Below are 22,434 nucleotides of genomic sequence, written 5' to 3' on the forward strand. Positions count from 1 at the left end.
CAATTGCCCCAATTGGGGATGTGTGTCCCATTGCATAGAAATCAGCTTTCACTGTTGCCAAATCCTCCACCTGGGGAAAACGATGCAGCTGCACTTGTGTTTAATCAGGGCAGACAACACTCTGGTCAGCACTATTGAGAACATTGGCTGAGACATTCCTGCTGCCAAGCCCACTGTCACTTGAAAGGAGCCAGTTGCCAGGAAATGGAGCATAGATAGGACTAGCACAAGAGGGGGGATCCCATTGGAGTGACGGATAGCAGATATCAGGTAAGGCTCCAATTGGGAACACAGCTCTGTTATTGTGGCCCTGTCAAGTCTATAGGTGAGGATGATGTGCCTGTCCTCCATTGTTCCCATATCCACCAGAGATCTGTACACGGGGGGGATTTCGCCATCTATTCACCCGCAGCAGTTGCAATCTATGGGTCGAAACGGTGAGCAGCTGGTCAGTATCTCATAATTCCAACCACTACACTTCATTGCATGTTGTGATTGTAACTGTATATTGTTGGAGGGGTCCAAATGGTCTTATGTGTACTGTGACGCAGTTAGGAGCCATGGACTGCCCCCACCTCCTGAAATGGTGTCCTCCTGTCCTGTATGGAGGGACATGTGGAAATTATGTAATTCTGCCAACTTTGTGTGCCGTTGCAGGAGGCGTTCGAGAACCACCGCGCAACTCCTCATTGGTTATTATTGGCCCCTATGGGGTATAGTGGCCAATGGTGATGTACGCCGACAGTGACTGTACGCACCACCGCGGAAGTGACTGCCATTTTCTATCTTAACTCACTTGCTTCATGACCTTCAACAGGAGTGGACCTACACTGCATGTGCTGCTGTGACCTGTGTCTGTAACCAACCATGGCTCATGTCACTGGGCCCCTGCCTTCCCCTCAGCAGGGTTGGAGAAACTGGTGGATGGGATCCTACCCCAGTACCGAATGCTGTATGGGCCTCCAGACAAACAAGTGAGTACAAAGTGAGCACGATGCATGGGGCATTCATGCATGGAGTGCTGTGTGTGATGGCCTCGTGCAAGGGGGGGTTGGTGGATGGGCCCTGGGCAGCATGCAGCATGTATGCTGGGCCATGTCTGTGCGTAAGGGGATGGGAAGGGCCATGGTGGGCCATGAGTGTAACATGCAGGACGGTCTGACTGATACCTTTGCCTATGTGTATTTCTCTGCAGGTCAGTGCCCATAAAAAAAAATGGTATGTGGCCTGCCATCGCCAAGGAGGTGCAGACCTTGGGGGTCTACGGCAGGCGGAGCACCCACTGTCGCAAACAGTGGCAGGACTTGAGACACTGGGCACGGAAGACGGCAGAGGGCCAGCTGGAAATGGCCTCCCAATGAGGAAGGGGTGCCCGTCGAACCCTGACCCCCCTGATGGCCCGCATACCGGCAGTGGCCTATCCGGAGCTGGAAGGGCACTTGGGGGCATCACAGCAGCCACAAGGGGGTGAGTACAGGGCCCCAATACACTACATGCGAGTCGTGGGGTGGGTTCCGGGTGGGGGATGTGGGACTGTGGGTGCCCCTAGGCCAGGCCTGATACTGCAGGGTAGGTCCCCTGTTGGGCAGGGTCTGCTGTAAACTTCCTCCAAACAGACTAGTTGGCATCCACTACTGGGCAGGGGTCCGTGGGCCTCAGGAATGCTGCAATTGGCGTTAGGTGTCCATGTCCCTGTCCATGTGCTGGTGACTAGCATTGTGACTGGTAGTGCATTGCCTAGTGCGTAGGACTGTTCCCTGTATGTGTGTGTCGTGTACACCAACGGTGGTGTTGTTGCTGCCATTGACCAAGTGTATCCTTTGTCCCTCCCCCCCCTTTTTGTCATCCTAACCTTCTGTGCATTAGCATCATATGGCGGAGGAGCAGAGGCCCCGGTGACATAGGGTGCTGCATCCTACAGGACCAAGGATCCCGAATACACCGACGTTGAGGGCACCAGTGGGACAGAGGGTCAGGGGAGCACCACGACGGAGAATGGAGGGGACAGTTCTGACAGTGATACCTCCTCCAATGGAAGCTCCCTAGTGGTGGTGGACACATCTGTGCCCACCTCATCTACAGGTACAGCCGCCATCCCCGTACCAGCACCGCCCTCCCAGCAGCCCCTCAGCGAGTTTCGCGTGCACGCTCAACCGGTAGGTTGGGCATCTCGTTTGCCCCAGGCACCTCAGGCCCTGTCCCAGTTAGCCCTGCTGCCCTGAGTGAGAAGGCTATTGACCTCCTGCGATCCATCTCTGTTGGGCAGTCAACCATTGTGAAGGCCATCCAGGGGCTGGCAGCCCAAATGCAACAGACAAATGCATTCCTGGAGGGCATTCACACTGGCATGGTGGCCCAACAGAGATCAATCCAGGCTCTGGCCTCCTCTCTGATGGCAGCCGTTGTCCCTGTTTCTAGCCTCACCCTCCAACTGCCAGCACCGCCACCAGCCCCAGTGGGCAGCTGTCCGAGGCTGCAGGGGATGGGCTGGAGCCTCCCCCCACCACTGCCACCGGCAGCAGAAACCCCAGTGGGCAGCTGTCCAAGGCTCCAGGGGACAGGCTGGAGCCTCCCCCCACCACTCCTAGCACCGCCACCAGCACCGCTGCCAGCACCACTGCTAGCACCACTGCCAGCAGCAGTAGCCCCAGTGGGCAGCCGTCCGAGGCTGCATGGAATGGGCTGGAGCCTCCCCCCACCACTGCCGGCATTGCCACCAGCACCGCCACCAGCACCGCCACCAGCACCACTGCCAGCAGCAGTAGGCCCAGTGGGCAGCCGTCCGAGGCTGCAGGGGATGGGCTGGAGCCTCCCCCACCACTGCCAGCACCGCCACCAGCCCCAGTGGGCAGCCGTCCAAGGCTGCAGGGTGTCAAGAATCCCCAAGGTGCCTCCTGTGTTATCTGTCAGCATCCCCAGGGTTTAGGGTTAAATCATATCTCTGTTCTTGGTTAAACCTTCATGTTTCTACGTAAACGTAGTGTGCTTTGTTACACAATTGGTTTTATCAATGCTTGTTTTACCAATGCTTGTTTGCTAATGTGAGCAGGTGTAGACATGTGCTTCTAATTGGGTGTGGTGACTCATCCACACGTGGAAACTCAACTGCTTTCCTGATTGGCTATAAATAGCAGAGTGAAGCATGCCTCCCTGCTTGGCTTTGTTTTGCTTCCTGATCTCAGCATCTGACTTGGCAGCCCAGCCCCTGCTGTCATCCTCGTATTCAGAACTTATGAGGCAATTCTTTTCTTCATTCCTGTACCAGCTGCCACCAGGCATTCCTCCTGCACTCCGGAAAAGACTGCAGCTAAGTGACTAATATTCTCCAGGGAGTTTGTTCTTTGAGCGCCGCGCTTTCCTAGAACAGCTGGTGAATTTCAGACCTCGTATTTTGGCAGAGTGCTTATCTTGAAGAGACAAATGCATTTCTAAACATTCTACATTATTAGTGTAGTTACTTGCCTAAATGTGCTTCAGGAAATCTGCCTGAGCTCAAGTACCACAAAAAGTGACAGTGCAATTTTAAAAGAGCATTTACGTGACTTTTCTTTCTCTAATAGCTTGGATTTAAATTGTGTCATTCATGCCTGTGTTGCAGGTTTGAGGAATTTGCTTTTTGAAGGGTTTTTCACACACAAAGTGAAACCAAACAAAACTGTGCCACCCTAACTGTTTGAACCCAGAGTGGACATTTGTATTTCTTGGATTGTTTTTGTTCCTTTTAGTTTAACCCTATGCATGCAGGAAAGTTATATGTGATATAATTAATGCCCTTGTTTGTCTTTCTTGTGCATGAAAAGTGCAACCGCAGTTCTAATTGTAGTGTGCAACAGTGAATCTCTGTGAATCCAGCCCTAGTGTTGCAGTACTTATTGTTGTGGTACTCAGTTTGGGTTTTTGGTAATGCAGTGTTAGCAATTGTGCCAACAGTTATTATTATCCAAGAACAGTGCTGGAGCATCCCTGTGTTGTTCTACCACTTCCGTGCCCATTTCAAAAAGAGAGATTCATGTTTCAAGGAAGTTGAGTGCACTAACTCTAGCATCACTCTGTCAACAACGACCTGCCCCCTGAAGATGCAGGGTGCCTGGCTGGACCGGCAAGACGTGGCAGTGTTTTGTCTCTTTCTCTTCCACTCCCCCTTTCCTTTTGGGACACCTGCCGGGGTTTCTGTGTCCACCAGGAAGTGGCGAGAGGTGTTCCAGGAGGTTGGGGGCATACCATAGCCCCTGCAGGAATCCTGCTTTTCAGGTGAGTGGCCCCGATTTGACACAGGGGATGGGCTGGAGCCTCCCCCACCACTGCCAGCTCAGCCACCAGCACCACCACTGCCACCACTGAGCAGCCGTCAATGCTGGCGGACAATGTGCAGTCCTGCCTCCATGGGCTGTTGTATGGCCTGGCCTCAGCAAATTATGTGGGCGTGACACCTAGGTGAGAGACTGTGACCTTGCACTCCCCAAGATCTGCATCACTGGGCACAATGCCCCCTACAGAACCAGTGGAGAAGCCATCCACTCACCCCATCCTTCTCAGGATGAAGAACACTGGGCACAATGCCCCCTCCAGAACTAGTGGAAGAAGCCATCCACTCACCCCATCCTTCCTAGGATGAAGAACACTTGGCACAATGCCCTTTCCAGAACCAGTGGAAGTAGTCACCCACTTGAGAGACTGTGGCTTTGCACTCCCCAGGACCAAGCAGTGGGCAAACCACCCACTTGAGAGACTGTGGCCTTGTACTCCCCAGGAGCAAGCAGTGGGCAAACCATCCACTTGAGAGACTGTGGTCTTGCACTCCCCAGGACCAAGCAGTGGGCAGATCACCCACTTGAGAGACTGTGGCTTTGCACTCCCAGGACCAAGCAATGGGCAAACCACCCACTTGAGAGACTGTGGCTTTGCACTTCCCAGGACAGCGCACAGGGCATGTAGCCCCCTCAAGGACCAGTGGTGTTGTACCATCTTCCGGCAGAGGTGCCCACATTCCCTATCCCCCTGAGGTGCCTGTCTGTTTTCGACCTGATGCCCTTGCAGTGTTTTCTCCGTGTTGTTGCAGGAGTGAGGCGAGGCCTTGGCCTATGTGTTGTGGCCCTGTGGCCCACGGACATTGAGGACTGGGCAGTGTCCCTACATTTGTACATATGTATATATGTTTGTTTTTTGCTCCACTTATTCATAGTATTTTAACGTATTACACTCACTTTCTTCAAATCATTTTGTCCCTGCATCATTCCTGAGGGGCATGGGGTGAGCATGTAATGTTATTGCATCTGCGTGTGTGTATGAGGGTGGGTGTGTGTGTGTGATGCGTGTGTGTGTCACTCTCTTTTTCCTCCCTTCCTCCCCTGTGTGCTAGGCAGAAGTACTCACCGTAGTCGTCTTCGCCGGCGTTGGTGGTCATAGTGAAGCAGAAGATAGACGAGCATTGGGAACATATGCAACTCGGGCTCCATGGCAGCGTGGTTCTTCCTTGAGTCTCCTGAGGTGAGTCGTTTCCCTTATATGCAGTGTTTCTGCCATGCTTTCGATGCCGTTGGTACCGCCCCAGAAAAGGTGGCGGATAGGCCAGTCATAATTCAGTGGGCGGAACATTGTCTTCCACCTGGCTGTTGGCGGTTACCTCCGTGGTGCTTGTTGATTTTGCCCTGGCGGTCAGTGGGTTAAAGTGGCTGTCTGTTTGAACGGTTTCCGCCGTGGTCATGATTCCATTTTTTTTACCGCCGGCCTGTTGGTGGTATTACCGCTGCTTTATCTCCAACCGCCAGGCTCAGACCCTGCTACTGGCAGGCAGGTCGCTTCCTCCTCACCACTGCTACTCTCAGCAGCCATCCTACATTGGTAACTTTATTTTTCCACCATTTATTCATCTCTGCATCGTCGCTGTGTCACTGCGGCCCCGCCCCCTCCCTCCACCTCGATTCTCCGATCCGTTTTCTTTTTTTTCCTTTTGTTTCCCGCCTCAGAAGCCCTGCTGCCCCGCCCCGCCATTCCAGTGGTCGATCCCCCCTCCTCCCAGCTGCCACTCCCTACCACCTCCCCTCTTATGCGGGGCGCAGCGCGGACTTGCCGCTGCCGCGCCAAAGGTGCGCCAAATGCAATCCCGTCTGCACCCGTCCTCGCCAAGCTTGCGCCAAGCACCGGACCCACTGGTCAACACGCCCCCTGTACCACCAATCACCACTACACTGCCTATGACCTTCACGCCCTCAATCCAGGACGCTCCTCCATCTGCTTCCAGTCCACCCGATGCGCACCAAAGGACCCTTCTCCTGCAAAGCCTGCAATTTCACCTGCAACCTAACCTCCAAGCGCCAACTCAAAGCCTCAGACAGCCGCCTCAGATGCATCCTGCTTAACACCCTCTCCATCCACAAGCATGCAATCGAACTCTGGGACCTACTAATCACATCCTCACCCGACATCGCATTCCTCACAGAAACCTGGATGAATTCGGCCTTGGAACCAGACATAGCCATAGCCATACCAGAAAACTACAAGATCACCAGAAGAGACGCAGCAACAAACCAGGAGTTTGCCATAGTCCACAAAAACACCATAAGAGTCTCCACCAGCTCCCACGACACCATCAAATCCGCCGAGCACCTCCATTTCAAAATCTACATCAACGCCAACACCACCCTCAGAGGAACACTGGTCTATAGACCCCCAGCCCCAGAACGCTGTTCTGCGATGACATCGCCTACACCATCAGCTCCCAAGCCCTCGCCTCAATGGACTACATCTTCCTCGGTGAACTGAACTTCCACCTAGAAAGCAACAATGATATTAACACCACCAACCTAATCGACGACCTCACCAACCTCGGCCTCAAGCAACTCATCACGTCACCTACCCACACCGCAGGACACACACTCTATCCCATCTTCTCAGCCAGCAACCACGTCTCCTTCAGCCACACCACCGAACTTCTATGGACCGACCATCGCTGCATCCATTTCTCCTTTCAGAAGCTGGTCACTCACCATCTCACCACAAACCCCCCAGACGCTACTGGAACAGAATCTCAACAGAACAGCTGTTCTCCAGCCTCACCCAGGCACCCACTCCCAGGACCCGGGACCACAGCACAGCCGCCACCTACCTGCACAAATGGCTAGAAGACTGCACCAACACCCACGCACCACTCAAACAACCCTCAGACTGCCATCACAGACCCATGGCCAGCTGGTTCACCCGCGACTTGCAGGCCTCCAAACGGGTATGTCGAAAAATGGAGAAGATCAGGCGCCTTGCACCCACCGAATCCAACCACACCGCCCTCAAGACTGCCATACGCAAACATCACCAGCTGATCAGCACTATCAAAAGAACCAACTACAAAAGCCAAATAGACACCAACGCCCACAACAACAAAGGGCTCTTCAGCATCACCAAAGAACTCTCCAACCCCAGAACCTGCTCCCACAAACCCTTGCCATCACAGGAACTCTGCAACTCCCTCGCCACTCACTTCCGTCGAACGATCGAAGACATCCACAACAGCTTCAAACCCCAGACCCATCAGCCAACCACAAACAACCAAGAACCCGACGCATCAAACAACACCAACCCTCTATGCTCCTGGACCCACATCAACAATGAAGACACCATCAACACCATGGCCTCCATCCACTCCGGCACCCTCTCGGACCCCTGCCCGCACCAGATCTTCAACAAAGCCAGCAACATCATCGCCCCCCACCTCTGCGCAATCATCAACAGCTCCTTCGAGACAGCCACCTTCCCGGAGAGATGGAAACATGCCGACGTCAACGCCCTGTTGAAGAAACCCAAAGCAGATCAAGATAACCCCATTAACTACCGACCTATCTCCCTCCTCCCCTTCCCAGCGAAGGTCATTGAAAAAATCATGAACATCCAACTGTCCTGCTACCTGGAAGACAGCAAAGTGCTCGATACCTGCCAATCCAGATTTCGCAAGAACCACAGCACAGAGACTGCACTCATTGCTGCCACAGATGACATCAGGACCATGCTCGACAAAGGCAAAACCGCAGCGCCCATCCTCCTGGACCTTTCCGCCACTTTTGACACAGTCTGTCACCACACCCTTCGAACACACCTCCACAACACCGGGATCCACGGCAAGACCCTCGACTGGATCTCTTCTTTCCTCTCCGGCAGAACCCAGAGAGTCCGCCTTCCACCCTACCTGTCCGAATCCTGCAAAATCGTCTGTGGCGTCCCTCAAGGATCCTCCCTCAGCCCAACACTTTTCAACATTTATATGGCTCCCCTCGCCAACATCGCATGATCCCACAACATCAACATGGTATCCTACGCAGACGACACCCAGCTGATCATCTCCCTCACAAAAGACGCCACAACAGCAAGAAACAACCTCCACAAGGGACTTCACGTTATCGCCGACTGGATGGAATCAAGCCGCCTCAAGCTAAACACAGACAAAACAGAGGTCGTCATCCTCGGCAGCAACCTCACCGCCTGGAACGACTCCTGGTGGACTACCTCCCTCGGAGCTGCCCCCACCACCCAAGTACAGAACCTGGGAATCATTCTTGACTCAGCACTCAGCATGACTCAACAGGTCAACTCAGTCTCCTCTTCCTGCTATAACACCCTCCGCATGCTCCGCAAGATCTTCAAGTGGATTCCCGCAGAAAACAGAAAAACAGTCACCCACGCCCTAGTCAGCAGCCAACTGGACTTCGGCAACGCGCTCTAAGCAGGAACCACGGGCAAACTACAAAAGAAAATGCAACGTATCCAGAACCCCTCCGCCGGACTCATCCTTGACGTCCCACGCCGCAACCACATCTCAGCCCATCTCAGAGAGCTACACTGGCTACCTGTATCGAAGAGGATCACTTTCAAACTACTCAACCACACACACAAAGCCCTCCATAACACAGGTCCGGCCTGCCTCAACGACAGACTCACCTTCCACACCCCCGCCCGCCAGCTCCGCTCCGCCAGCCTTGCCCTTGCCTCCGTCCCCCGCATTCACCGCACCACCACCGGAGGAAGATCCTTCTCCTACCTCGCCACCAAATCCTGGGATCTCCAACCTCTCCAACTACTCCAGACCCAAGACCTCCTGGCCTTCAGAAAACGCTTCAAGAGATGGCTATTCGACTAATAGCTCCCCCTCCCAGCGCCTTGCGACCCTAACGGGTGAGTAGCGCACTCTATAAATTGTTTGATTGATTGATTGATTGATTGTAATGAGTGCCTATGTCACAAACTCAATCTCTCCTCCAAAATGTAATCCTCAAATGTGAAGACCTCTACAAAAGGACCTCCTCTGCAAGTATCTAAATTTCAGGCTCACAAATGTATATTTTTGGTGATGATCAGGTGCCATGATTCCAAGTACATCACGCTAATGGGATGTGTGTGTATGTGTTTGTTCTGATAGATTATAATGGATTATAAATCCACAAAACGGATGCTAGAAGGTGAACCAAATAAACCTTGCTGTCTGAAACAAAAATCTGAAGTACTTGCCAATTGAATATTTTCTCCTCTGCACCGGCAATGGAATTGAAACAAATACATTACACAGTTGTTTTATTACAGTTCGGCTGATGTAGTGGTTATATGCATGCACACTTTCCTGTTGATTTTACAGACTGTAAAACCACATGTGGAATAATCGTGCTCATTATTTCTGATTCAGCGGCACTCAGCAAAAACTCATAATCGAGTGATGTTTCAGACCTTGTGGTTTGATTTATCAGCTAGTAATGGTGGTTCTTGGTGTCGTTTTTCTAAACCCATTTACATCTAGACTCGTAATCAGTGCCAAAGGCAGCACTAGTACCGCTGGCAGGAATGTTTAAACCTTTGTGAAAAGGTAGGGGTTTACACTGCAGGTCCCTTGATCCTCCCACAATGGCCAAGAACAGGTATATCTTTGTGTTCATGGACCCCACAAGAACCCTGTTCCAATGATGAGCGTGTCTGCGCCTGTGGTAGCCGGGGTTGTGGTGGTCAACCTTTCAGGTATTTGATCCCTTAGAAATATTGCTTATGACAATGAGATGAACTATATGTTGGCCAACAACAAGGGGACAATTTTGGGGTAATCAAAGGTTTTATGCCGCCTACATTACATGTCTGATTTTTAAATGCTGTTTCCACTACTACTATATGACACAGCAATGACCCAAGAATTGTCTCTAAATGTACATACAGTATATGAGTATGGGATGGTTGTTTTGAAAAACGTTTGTGTGAGTCCTATTGTACTCATCTAAGCTAAATTGCTGTATTTCTGTATGCTATACATTTTCTGTATTCTCTCTATCGTCTTGCTCCAATGTAAACTATTCCACAGCCACGTCTAATTCACAAAACCGCAAACAGGTAAATACTATTTTACAGCATATGGATGGAGTAAAATCCATATGAGGGTTTGCAAATTTCAAATGAAATTAAATAATTAAATATTCCTTAACAGGGCTCCTTCAATATTATACATACACAAAACCTCTAAACATTTATTATAGATCATACACCCTGCTCCACCCAGGAAAAGATGTCATGAGTACTACATTTAACGCAGACTATGCAGAGCCACCCACGTTAAACCTTGTCCCCAGTCTTTTCACACATTCCTATAACATCCCCTAGTATGTAGAATTTCTTCAGGTATTTGCTAACTCAAAAAGCAGAGATCTTACAGTCTCCTTACATGAACCCTGGGAGGACTTTCAGGAGATGGTTTTAGTTCTAGTAAGCTGTGGGGAATCAATCTGATGCTAAAAATATACTTGCCTTCTCTCAAATCCCCAGTTTAAAGTTCTATTCAATACAAATAACACCAGATAAGCGTATTATGCGGTCATCCCCCTTGATGCTGACCAGCTACTTATTCAGGACTTTTGGAGCAATGGAAAGTTTCAGACCTTCAACGACTTAGGTGGAATCAGGGCACTGAAGGAGTTTATCACCAAAAGCAAAAGCAATCCTCAAATTTGGTCTCCAATGGTTTTATGCCCCAATATTGTTTTCAGAAAGATTGTTTGCCCAACAAGTTGTATCCCAATTATTGCTTGCAAAAATATGTTTTTCAGAAGGCGTAGAACATCTATTATTAAGTCCGATGGGATGACATTTTTATAAACAGCATTTAGGACAAATTATTTATTTCAAACAATATTTTGACAATTCAGTAGAACCCTATTAGTTTCTTTCAGACACTACCGACCACATTACCTCTGATCAGACTGATTAAACACTTTGGTGCCTAGCAACAGAAATGAGGTCCCAAAGTCACCAATCTCAAGAAAGGCACTGAAATCAGTCTTCGATGCAAGAGTCAATCCGATCACATTTAAGAATTCTCATAAAAGACTTGCAAATATCGAATCCACCAACTTAGCCCTTTCCCCACACTTTGAAAAAGTTGCTTCAGACTGCAAAGATCCTAGTATTCTTAGACTCACACCAGTTATTTCCAACTTAAACATACTTCATCTCTCTGAATGTCAAAAGAGCCCCAAAAACAAAAGAAAAATATTACATCAAAGCCATCATACACCCCCATTCTGACGTGAGAAATCTGAAACTTCAATTCCCTGAATTGGACGTTTACTTGAGTAAAAAACATACTTCCAAAAGACCCAGGTCCTCAAGAATATACATTTCTGGATTGCCGTAATACATCACATTAAATTCTCTTACAATAAGTTCTAGCGAAGAGTCTTTCTTCATCTGTTTACTCTCGTTCAATTCTCAAAATTCTACAAGCCAGCAGGACAGCAACAAATCCGTGGCTTTCACTTGAGACAACAATCTTATTTTAAAGCAGATATTAACTTGCAAACCAAAAGTGCCTAGATTAAATATTAGTCTATTTGAACCATGAGCCTTGACAGGAACTCTAAACTTCCATTATCATGATCCCCACTTTTAAACATGGTCTTGCAGTCTGAAGCTAGGCTGGTGTCTGGGACATGGCATTGCAAACACAACACGTCTCAGCACACCCTATATGCTCCCCATTGAAGCTCATATTGTCCCCAAACTAGGCTGCATTCTACACTTAGTTCAACTTTATATTCCCAAACTACCTGGGTCGAAAGCTGACAGCCTCTGGTGGCTTTTGTCTCATAGGGGTGTTTGTCTCTCTCTTCTTGAAACATTCCTCTCCAAAAACATTAAACACTTTCCCAGTCAGCGGGAGGGTCTGGGTATAGCCATACTATGAGTTATGTAAAAAGATCTAGAATGTCTCTTAGTCAAGTGCACTCAGAAGTGATCTACTGATTTTCATTTTCTGTCTGCTTTCCTAACGCAACACCTAAGATGTAACATATTCATTGTATAATTGATGGTATCCTGACACTTTAATCATAATTATGAAGAATGTATATACATAAATGGAAGTGTCTGTGTGTTAATGAAATGTGAGACTACGGACGTCAATTAAGGGTTGTGTTGCCAACAATTCCTTAAAAGGATCTATCAGGTTAGTAAAATTTACTGGAGAGCTGCAAACTGTCACAGCTATAATAGTTCTATGTCTGTGGCTGACTAATGTTTTGTTGGGCAATCCATTACTTTCCTTGAGGGTCTGAATGGCCATTGGATCTGTGTTTCAAATTGTGTTTGCAGGCAAGCCATTTGTCCTAATCTATTCTGTTTTACCCACTAAACTTTATTGTTGAAAGTTATCTGGGTGTGGATTCTCATATTTATATTGATATTGTTGTATGCTTTCATGATTTTGATCCATGCAATTTATTTTTCTCTTTTCTCTTCTAGACAACTGGTTACTGTAAGAAATTGGATTATTAGTCATGGGCGGTGACTCCCCACCTTGAGTAATAGGGACAGTCTTTGTCAGGATGAAATTTCATAGTTAGTGAATTGCTCAGCCCCCTGGTAGCTATGGTACAGGGCAGACAGGCCCAGTATAGGACAATGTGTAAAGTATATATACAGTGCCATGACAGAAATAAGTGCAATAAAGTAAAACCATATCACAAGAATAATCCCCCCAAAAAGTTAGAAAAATAGAATATTTATTTATAAATAAAATTATGCCCTAACAACAAAAATCCAATAAAGGGAAATGGAGATTTGAACTTTGAAAGTGTTAAATAAACATAGGGCCAAAAACCATTAAGTGTGAACTGTGACAGGCAACGGTTTACAGTAGATCGACACCTAGGTGCAATTTCAGGTCAACCTTAATGGAGTGCGGGCTCGACAGAGGAGCTAGGTTCAACCCGGTTGGAGGTTACACTTGGGGACTTAGGGCCAGATTACAAGTATGGCTGTCCTATGACTGCCGCACCCGCAGTGGTAGTCTGACCACTGCATCATTGGTGGTCCAACCGCCAGATTATGATGCTGGCACTCTGACCACCACAAGACCCCCACCACTGCCAGGATCTTGGATTATGACCCATTGGCAGTGGGGAAAGCTGTGGTCAAGCATGATGGTGCCGATATTGGTACCGCTGTGCAGATTCTGAATTGCCTTTCCACCACCGTTTCCATGGTGGTGACACCGCTGTTTGGCGGAAAGGCAGAGACGGGGTCACGGGAGGACCCCTGCACCACCCATGTTGTGGGCAGAGCAGAGGCCCCCTTGTCAACACAGTTACAATGACAACTGTGTGCATTCCGACTGTGCTGGTGCTGCAGACACATGGTGAACATGGTTTTGGCTCTTCCTTAGAGCCAAAGATAATGCCACCATACTATCTCCATCATTCAGCCCTGCAGGAACATTGTAATATGGCAGTCAGGAGGCTGCTGGCCTGACGGCATCCTCCTGACTGTCGTCTTGGTGGTCCAACAGTTGGTCCCCCAAGTTCATAATCGGGCATTAGTCTAAAAAAAGAAAGTACATCATCTTTAACAGACAAATCTTTGGTTGAATTTGGTTTTGGTGAGAAAATCTCCAAGCTGGAGGAATTCAAATTTCACACCCTGGGAGTCCTCTTGCCAGCTGAATACTTTTAGCACCGTCGCCCAGTCAAGATTTCTTTGTTTGCACTTAGTCAGTTTTTCGGAGCTTGGCACAATTTTTACACTTTATTCAGGACCATTCATTCAGAGGACCGCAGCTGAAAGTTAATGCAAGTTAGCCCTGGAACCATAAGGCAAGGAAAATAAATGTACTTTTCTTTAATATTTATTCAAAATCTCACTTCAACATGAATGTGCATTTTGAATACATGCCAAAATAGTTTTTGAGTGATATTTCTAGCTGGCCCTTTCCCTGAGAAAGCAGAATTAATATTTAAAAATGCTTTGTGATGTTTCTTTATGGGCTAGCCAGCCTTCCTACATTAAAATAGCTTTCTGGGCATTAGACATTATAAGAACGCGTTTAGCATTACATTTATACATGTCCTACTTTTAAATACCCTGCACCCAACCTTGTGGTCTACAAGGTCTACTTAGGGAGGAAGGTTTTGAGCAGTCAAAAGGGATTATTTTCACAGGTGGAAATGAAGTTTTACACTGCTACAGTCAGGCTACAATAGTAGGCCTGAAGCCTTGGTTGCATTGCCACTGTAGTAGATGTCACAATAGATGGTGCAGCCAAGTAGTGGCATTTAACTACTAGTGATATAGGTGTATGCCAAGCTCATCATGTTGAAAGGGGGAGCACAGGCACATTACCCCTGCTTAGCAGAAGTGAAGTGCATAGGTTTCTGAAGCCAGCAACTGAAGTAGGGTCTATAAAGTCAATAAATCCTTGAAGACCATGCAGAAAAGTTGGATTCCCTTTAATTGCCTTGTGTGCGTGAGCCTATTTTCACTATTTATGTTTGCTTACTTAAGATCTCAATTAGCTAGATAGTAGTCTGGAGCAAGCTGCACATTCACAACAATTCTTTGTTCTACATTAAAGGCATTTGTTCTTGTGTTGTTTCTGCAGGATAACAAGCTTTTGAATGCCTGAATAAACACTTTGTATAAATCATTGTGGCAATTTAATTTATGCAAGCATATTTTGCAGTATTTAAAGAAATTTCCCATTGGCCGTGTTACACGTAATTCCCAAAATTAGACCATTATGCCACATTATCTAATCATTTTACCATTCCTGTAAAAAATGTAACATGTGGAAAATATGAACAAGCACAATGTCTCCTCATGTAAAAATTAGCATTTTGTGCTAAAATATTATGCTAACTGCCAGATCTGCATTTCACGTAACTATTCATAATTTTGTGCAATATCCTTAAATTTTGTGTAATTGTGTGAAACCAAATTATTCAAATTTTGGACACCCCTAATTTAAGACATGGAAGTGCTGTTGATTTATTAGAAACCCTATTCACTGGTAAAGTCAGATTTGTACTAAGTATTTTAAGAGAATTACTTTTTATAAGTCACCTTTTACCTGCCTTACACCTCTTGAAGCCCATTTGCTTGAGCTTTCACTCTTCAGCAGGAGCTTTCATGAGATGTGAACATGCTCACCAAGCTTAGACAAAGACCCTGGGTGTGGAAGGTGTTCTGTTCTTCTGACAGGATCACCATCTGGGCAATGCTCAGAAACATATTTATCTTCAAAGGTCACTGCCCTATCACAGACAGATGTAGCTGACACCTGGGCTTGCTCGTCCTTTGTCCCTGTAGTCAGCCAGTCATCAGTCCCGCTGGGTGAGGGCTGCTGTGGTGTGGTACATTTAATGAAACAAGACTGTGCATGTGGAATGGAAGAACTTCAGAATGTGGGGGGCAGAGTCCTTCCAGACCATCAGAAAGTGTCGGCCTGGTTCCCGGCTAGCCAGCAACACCTCACTGGAACCCATAACCTTACAGGGAGAAGGTGATTTGTGGCATCTTGAAACATGACACTCTGACTCCCCGGGGAAACAGTGGAAACAGATCTCACTCACCTTTTCTTCATATTACTCATCTATACCAAGGCAAAAACACAAACAAGATATGTGATGCATTTTTAATGCATTTATTGAAAGCAATGCAGTCTTACATAGAAGAAAATGACCCGCGATGATTAGGCAGATGAAACAGAGCAAAATAAACAGCATTATGAACAAGGGTGAAAACAATTAACATTCCTGACATTATTAGCTAGTTCTTGAAATTCTAGAGATTCCTACTTGGCCTGAATACCCTCAAGAGAGTATATTTGGGTGTACTCTTCTGCCTGCCCAATCCAAGCATTTAGCCGTAGCCTCATACCTGAAACTGGTGTCAGGAGTCTGCCTCTGTGATGAATGGCAGTTCTCGTCAGGAGGCGGGTGGATCAGAGCCATCAAAGCTGCATTGTGGAGCTCAGCAGTCCCAAGATGGTTGAGGCTGGAATATCCCTCTGACCCTTCCGGTCAGCACATTGCTTCCATGATAAAGCTGCATTGTGTTCGAAGATGCAGCTCTGACGTGACACTTTGTATTGGTATTAGAAGCTGTCGTCAAAACTGGCAACATGGCACCCAGAGTATCTCGTTCCATAAGTAGCATTGGATGAAGTGTTCCTGATTGTGTGTCAAGAACAGTAACTAGATACAAGCGTCATGTACCCTGCCTTATCAGAGTGATATTGTGTAAGCTTGTATGTGAAAAATAATACTGCTAAAAGCCATGGAGCTATAATGTACATGTGAAATGTGCAATGAAAAAGCTAAGAAACGGGGGGAACCAACTCGGTCAAAGACGGACATCACTAAACTGCCCTCAGAATCAGCTTTGAGTGACCACAAAGGGTGGTTTGCTCATTTCCTGGCCACACATCGAGGGTAGGCATAGGAGCTTTACATAGGGAAGGATGGTTCTGCCATGTTGAATTTATTTCAGTAATGGTGCTGTTGGATTGTTTGCACTAGGGCACATAGAAGCAATTGTAAAAGTGGGTAGGGTTACCTCTGGAAACCTTTTCCCTATCAGTTAGGTGACACCACTGGGCACGCTCCTCAGAACACTACTGGACATGTGGAAGACAGAAGAAGAAGTGTACCTGCTGTTTGGCGGAAAGGCAGAGACGGGGTCACGGGAGGACCCCTGCACCTCCCATGTTGTGGGCAGAGCAGAGGCCCCCTTGTCAACACAGTTACAATGACAACTCTGTGCATTCCGACTGTGCTGGTGCCTGTGAGGAGGCCTGAAAGACTGGACCTGTTTCCCCTTGTACCAGGTCTAAGAAATTAACTCCAAGGGTCAGTTGGTTAAATGCATTTTGAGCTACAGAAACACAAATCTGCAAGAAGTCCATTTCCTGGAAGATCTCAAATAACCTTTTTCAACTGGACCTGCCCTGGATTCTGCTGGTGGCTACTGTCATAGTGAGTCCTTACCCTGTGTGCTTTTCCTATAGTCATGAAACCATTGAATAGTGTCAGAATGTACTCCTCCTGCCTAATCTAAAAACCTGAACTTAGAAATATTTTGCTAAGTTTTTGGTTGGAGAAATGTCCAGAGACCAGGACCAACTTTCCAGCTGATCTGCCACAGGTGCATCAACAGTGGGACTGGCTTCGCTACAGCTCTCGCTCCGTTATTCTCTGCAGCAGCAAACCTGTTTCCATGGGACTGCTGCCAATCACCACTAGATGATGTCGAACCCTGCTCGGCTACAGCCTGCAGCCATGCACTGCTAAGGAAATCTGACTTCCGGAAAAGAGCCTGAGTGCCCCCCACTTTTTTGATCCCACTTGAACACCTGTCTGCACATATTTCTTTCTGACTGATTACAGCCAGTGGCTGTGGGTGCTTCCTGATGCCAGGTTAGAGCATTTTCTTCCAAAGTTGATGCCCCATGCAGTGCAAGACACTGGGTAAGCACACACTTTACAGGACCTGAAGTTGTTGCAGTGCACAATTCGAACATTAAAGTAAAGGGTAAACATACTAATGCAGTAAGGTATGGTGAAATTTTGAATGTGTTTGATATTTCAAGGCTATATATTCCCACTGCTTTATAAACCTTGCTTTCTCACTAAATGTATTCCCTTCCAAAGGCACCATTTGTCAATATGTTTTCAATATTTTCTTGGGAGGAAGAGTCACCCTGGACCCATGCTTCTCCATTAAGCTTGCTCGCTTCACTCGCAAGATAAAAGTCATACCCAGACTTTTACGCCCCACACTTTCAAATGTCACCAGCTGCCACTGCTGTGATATACTGATAACACGAGCTGAAACATTAAGATGTAAGGGTAATCACAATATGACTACTACAATGTAATACAGACAGAAAGAGGGTGCGGTAGTGAGTGACTGGTGCTCCAATTTCAATATTACTCTACCTATTACATCATTCAATTAAACAATTGATCACGGTGCACAAAACTCAGGTGTCCACCCTCCAAATTCACCTAAAACGATAAACCTAAATGTGATATCTAACAATGTATTAAAGAGTAATGGCACACATGAATTGATCAAAATCAAAAATAAAACAAAAGTCTATAAATCAGAATCTATCTACCAATCAAGTATTTAATACTGCAAATAATTAAATTAATACAGGGTAAATTCCTTAAACTTAAGTCAATCTAAACTCAATATCCTGCTCAATTGTTCAAATTCACAATGTTACAATTAGTCCAAATGTCCCATTTTCATAACCATCATCTCCAAGTTTGTTTGTGCATCGACAAATTCACAATAATATAATTAGTCCAATTGGTATAACAAATAATTCCAAATCTGCTTGTACGTCGTCAACACGTGTTTCATCCGGGGGAGTACCCCTAGGATTTCCTCAGGACATTCTTGTCATTATTCCTACACAATGTAATCAACAACAATGTAATTACGCATGATGTAACAACTGCCATTTGTGGTCTCACCCACCTAGAGCTTTGAGAGCTCTTTTGAAAGCCCCTTTCATTTCTTGATTTCTTAATGTATAAACCAGGGGATTTATTAAAGGGGTTATGATGGTGTAGATCATAGAAACAAGCCGGCCCTCGATCAAAGCATAGCTTTCCACTGGTCTGAAATAGGTAAAAATAATAGCCCCAAAGAAGAAAGTGACAACAGTGAGGTGGGACGCGCATGTGGAAAAAGCCTTTTGTTTGCCCGACCTGGACTGTATGTTTAGGACAGCGGAGATGATGCGTATGTAAGAGATGAGAGTGAGAAGAAAGGAGCCAAGGCCCACTATCCCGCCAGAAATAAAAACCAGTACAACATTTATGAAAGGGCTGGTGCATGAGAGAGCAAGGAGTGGGGGCACATCGCAGAAAAAGTGTTGAATCAATGTGGGGCCACAAAACGATAAACGAAATGTCGCGATTGTATGCAGTGTGGAATACAGGAACCCTCCAGCCCAGGAACAAGCAGCAAGTTGAACACACAGACTCCCATACATGATGACTGGATAGCGCAGCGGGTGGCAGATGGCAACGTGGCGGTCATAGGCCATCACACTAAGGAGAAGACACTCTGAGCAGGCAAAGAAAATGAAGAAGGAGAACTGTGCAATACAACCACCAAATGAAATAGCTTTCCTCACAGCCAGCATGTCTACAAGCATCTTAGGAACAATGGCAGATGAATTGCAGAGGTCAAGTAAGGACAGGTGACCTAGGAAGAAATACATGGGTGTCTGCAGATAGACGTCGACCTTGCAAAGAAATATTATGAGTAGATTCCCAAGGATAGTCAACAAGTAGATCATCAAAAACAACACAAATAGAGGAGTGTGGAGCTCTGGGCTGTCTGAAATCCCAAGAAGGATGAATTCAGTCACTGGAGTACTATTAATCATTGCTCTACAATGTCCGTCAACATTTGATTACCCAAAGACCTAATTACAATAGATTGTAAATGATTCAAGTTATTGTATGTGCTTCTGAGTGTGTGTTATTTCGTCATTGCATTTTGTAGCAGGGCTCCAATAAATATTCAATACTTATAGAAAGGATGTCCATATGGCAAAAACAGCTGATGAAACATTAAGAGAATCATGCAGAAAGTTAATAATTTATTATTCACAAGAACGCAGATGCCTTTGAGTTGCTTTACTTGACGATATTTAGCTAAAATTGAAGAGAAAAACATTCAACATGAGACAAATAAAAAGAATTGCTAAACTATTAGAGATTGATTGGTGAATGGTCTAAACGTGGTATTCATTTCCAAAAGCAAGAAAAAAAAATCACATAAAAAAACAATCAAAATTGCGTAAAATTCAATTTATGAGAAAATCTGAAAAAAAATGCATTTCAACTTAAAACATTTAACATTGCCATTTCACAATGAGCTCTTTTATTAAGAGCCACTCTTCTCATTTCATGACCTTTATGGTGCAATCAAATATTTCCTTAAATAAAGCAGACTAATGGTATGTTCAACTAGAGAAAGTATGATTTGCATAACCCCAAACCTACAGATCATAAGTATAAAACTTGAGATAAAATAAGAAACCACAGTAGGAAGTTAAATGCCCAGTAGATGCCCATCTTAGCACTGAGGACTTAAAATTTCACTTATCTTTCTTTTTGTATTAACAACTGTAAATCCATTTTACACCGGATTAAAGCACACTGAGACATTGTAGCAGATTTACACACATTTTTAAGGCATGTCCATTTGTTATTCTGTGTTCTACAATGCACATTTAGCCTAACCGTGCAAATAAGTGTAGGCTCTTCTAACATTGGCACAATGAAGTTAGAACTGCAGATTTAGTAAATGCAGCATTTTTAATATATTTTACTGTAACTCCTTCAAGGTCTTCTCACATTTTTTCCACAAGAATAGCCCGCACCTGATTTGTAATGTTTACTATAGCATTAGAGCCTGCTGTAGCAGGCTATACTGGCCATTAAAGGCCTGCTCCAGCTTTAACAAGGGAGTGGGACTTTAATTGCTGGTACACCCCAGCTAAGAAGGGATATAAGGCTATTAGAAGATTCCGCCACTAGAGGGCAGGATGTTCTAATAAATTAATCAAAGTCCTCACTAAGCCCAAAAGGATTAAAATCCCCTCGGGCTCCATGAGACCTTTGTTCACAGCTGCTGCTGTGAACAAAGAGCATTGGAATGTTGACAGTCTGGGCTTGTACGGCCAGTAAAATCCCAGAGGACTCCATTGTCTCCAATGGAGCTCCCAACATTCCACTGTTCTAATATAGCCTTAGAACCCGCCGTAGGGGGCTCTATCGGCTATTAAAGGCCCGCTCCTGCGTTGAATGCCCGAGCCGAAGGCGCTACGGCGTGTTCTAAGGCTATTAGAACATTCTGCCACTCAGGGCAGAATGTTCTTAAAAAAAAAAAAATTGCTCACGGAGCCCGAGGGGATTAAAATCCCCTCGGGCTCCATGAGGCTTTGTTCACAGCTGTTGCTGTGAACAAAGCGAACATTGGAATGTTGGCGCTGCAGGCTTTTACTGGCCAGTAAAAGCCCGCAGCACTCCATTGTTTTCAATGGAGCTGCCAACGTTCGAATGTTCTAATTGTAGTTTCAGTTGTATCCTCAAAACTCAATTGCATTGAGAAAAAAATGTATAAATGGGCTGCAAAATATGTGGAATTTTGGATTGAATTCTCCAGCTGACCAGTGATGAAGTCTGGCTTGTTGATGTGGTAATATTTGCACTGCTTGCTGGCTAGTTTTTCATTACGTCCGTTGGACTTCCATCAGCTTTCCAGAGTGGCTGTTTTCTTTTACAATATGAAAATGAGAATGTGGCACATCGAGTTAAGCCTGAACAATGTCTACACCCCCTTGTCATGTGTTCCTGATTCATCAAAGAAGTCCATAGGACGTGCAAAACATTTATTAACAAAAAAAAAACAAAGCTGCTATACCTTCCTCATCACGCCTGTTTCACAATACATTTCCCTGTGAGCTAAAAGATAGTTCTAGGTCAACAGATAAAATTAGCTACCAATTAGTGCATTGTTGTAAACCCCATTGAGCAACCAACGCCAGCCCATTTATTCTCCCAATTATTGATTGCAGGGGAAATTATATGAGTAATCTAACCGTAGAATATCATTCAGTATTACATTTGAATTGGCTATCAATGGATTAAACCATAGGGACAATGACCAAAAAGCCTTATGTAACATGGTGTCCTTGCTTCTATGTATGTCTTAGGCCAACACAGCTTGGATTCCATGACTTTTCCTAGAAAAAAGACGTGTAATTGAAATGAAACATACACTTTGAGAGAAAGACAGGAAGGGAAGAAGAACTAAAGAGTTTGAGGTGATTAGAGACAGGAGACAGACAACAGAAGTGAGAATGAATGGGGACCTCAAATTGACATCGTTCTCCTCAGGGGAAAAGCAGATAAAAGACCTCCAACAAAGATGGGGAAAGGATACGGGGAGCAACAGTGGCAGAGGTCAGTTCAGTAAGGAAAGAAGGCACCACCTCACTCTTAGTACTGCAGCTTGTCCTCCACGAATTGAAGCAGGAGGATAAACAGGCTGGGGAAGGGCAGTAGTTTTCACCAACAGTAAGAAAACACTGTGGATATTGTATTTCCATTTTAT

At 46.1% G+C, this 22,434-nt stretch overlaps 1 protein-coding gene across 1 annotated transcript; it reads right to left on the reverse strand.

Moving 5' to 3' along the window:
* Positions 1-18,769: 18,769 nt before the first annotated feature.
* LOC138293994 (olfactory receptor 5V1-like) lies at positions 18,770-19,696 on the reverse strand. Its single transcript, XM_069233251.1, has one exon. It carries the CDS (start codon positions 19,694-19,696, stop codon positions 18,770-18,772), a length of 927 nt encoding a protein of 308 aa, XP_069089352.1.
* Positions 19,697-22,434: the final 2,738 nt, after the last annotated feature.

This window comes from Pleurodeles waltl, chromosome 4_2 (assembly GCF_031143425.1).
Source record: "Pleurodeles waltl isolate 20211129_DDA chromosome 4_2, aPleWal1.hap1.20221129, whole genome shotgun sequence".
Lineage (NCBI taxonomy): Eukaryota > Metazoa > Chordata > Amphibia > Caudata > Salamandridae > Pleurodeles > Pleurodeles waltl.

Excerpts from the sequence above, each read along its gene's own strand:
- LOC138293994 (XM_069233251.1), bottom strand. The coding sequence starts at position 19,696 with ATGATTAATAGTACTCCAGTGACTGAATTCATCCTTCTTGGGATTTCA.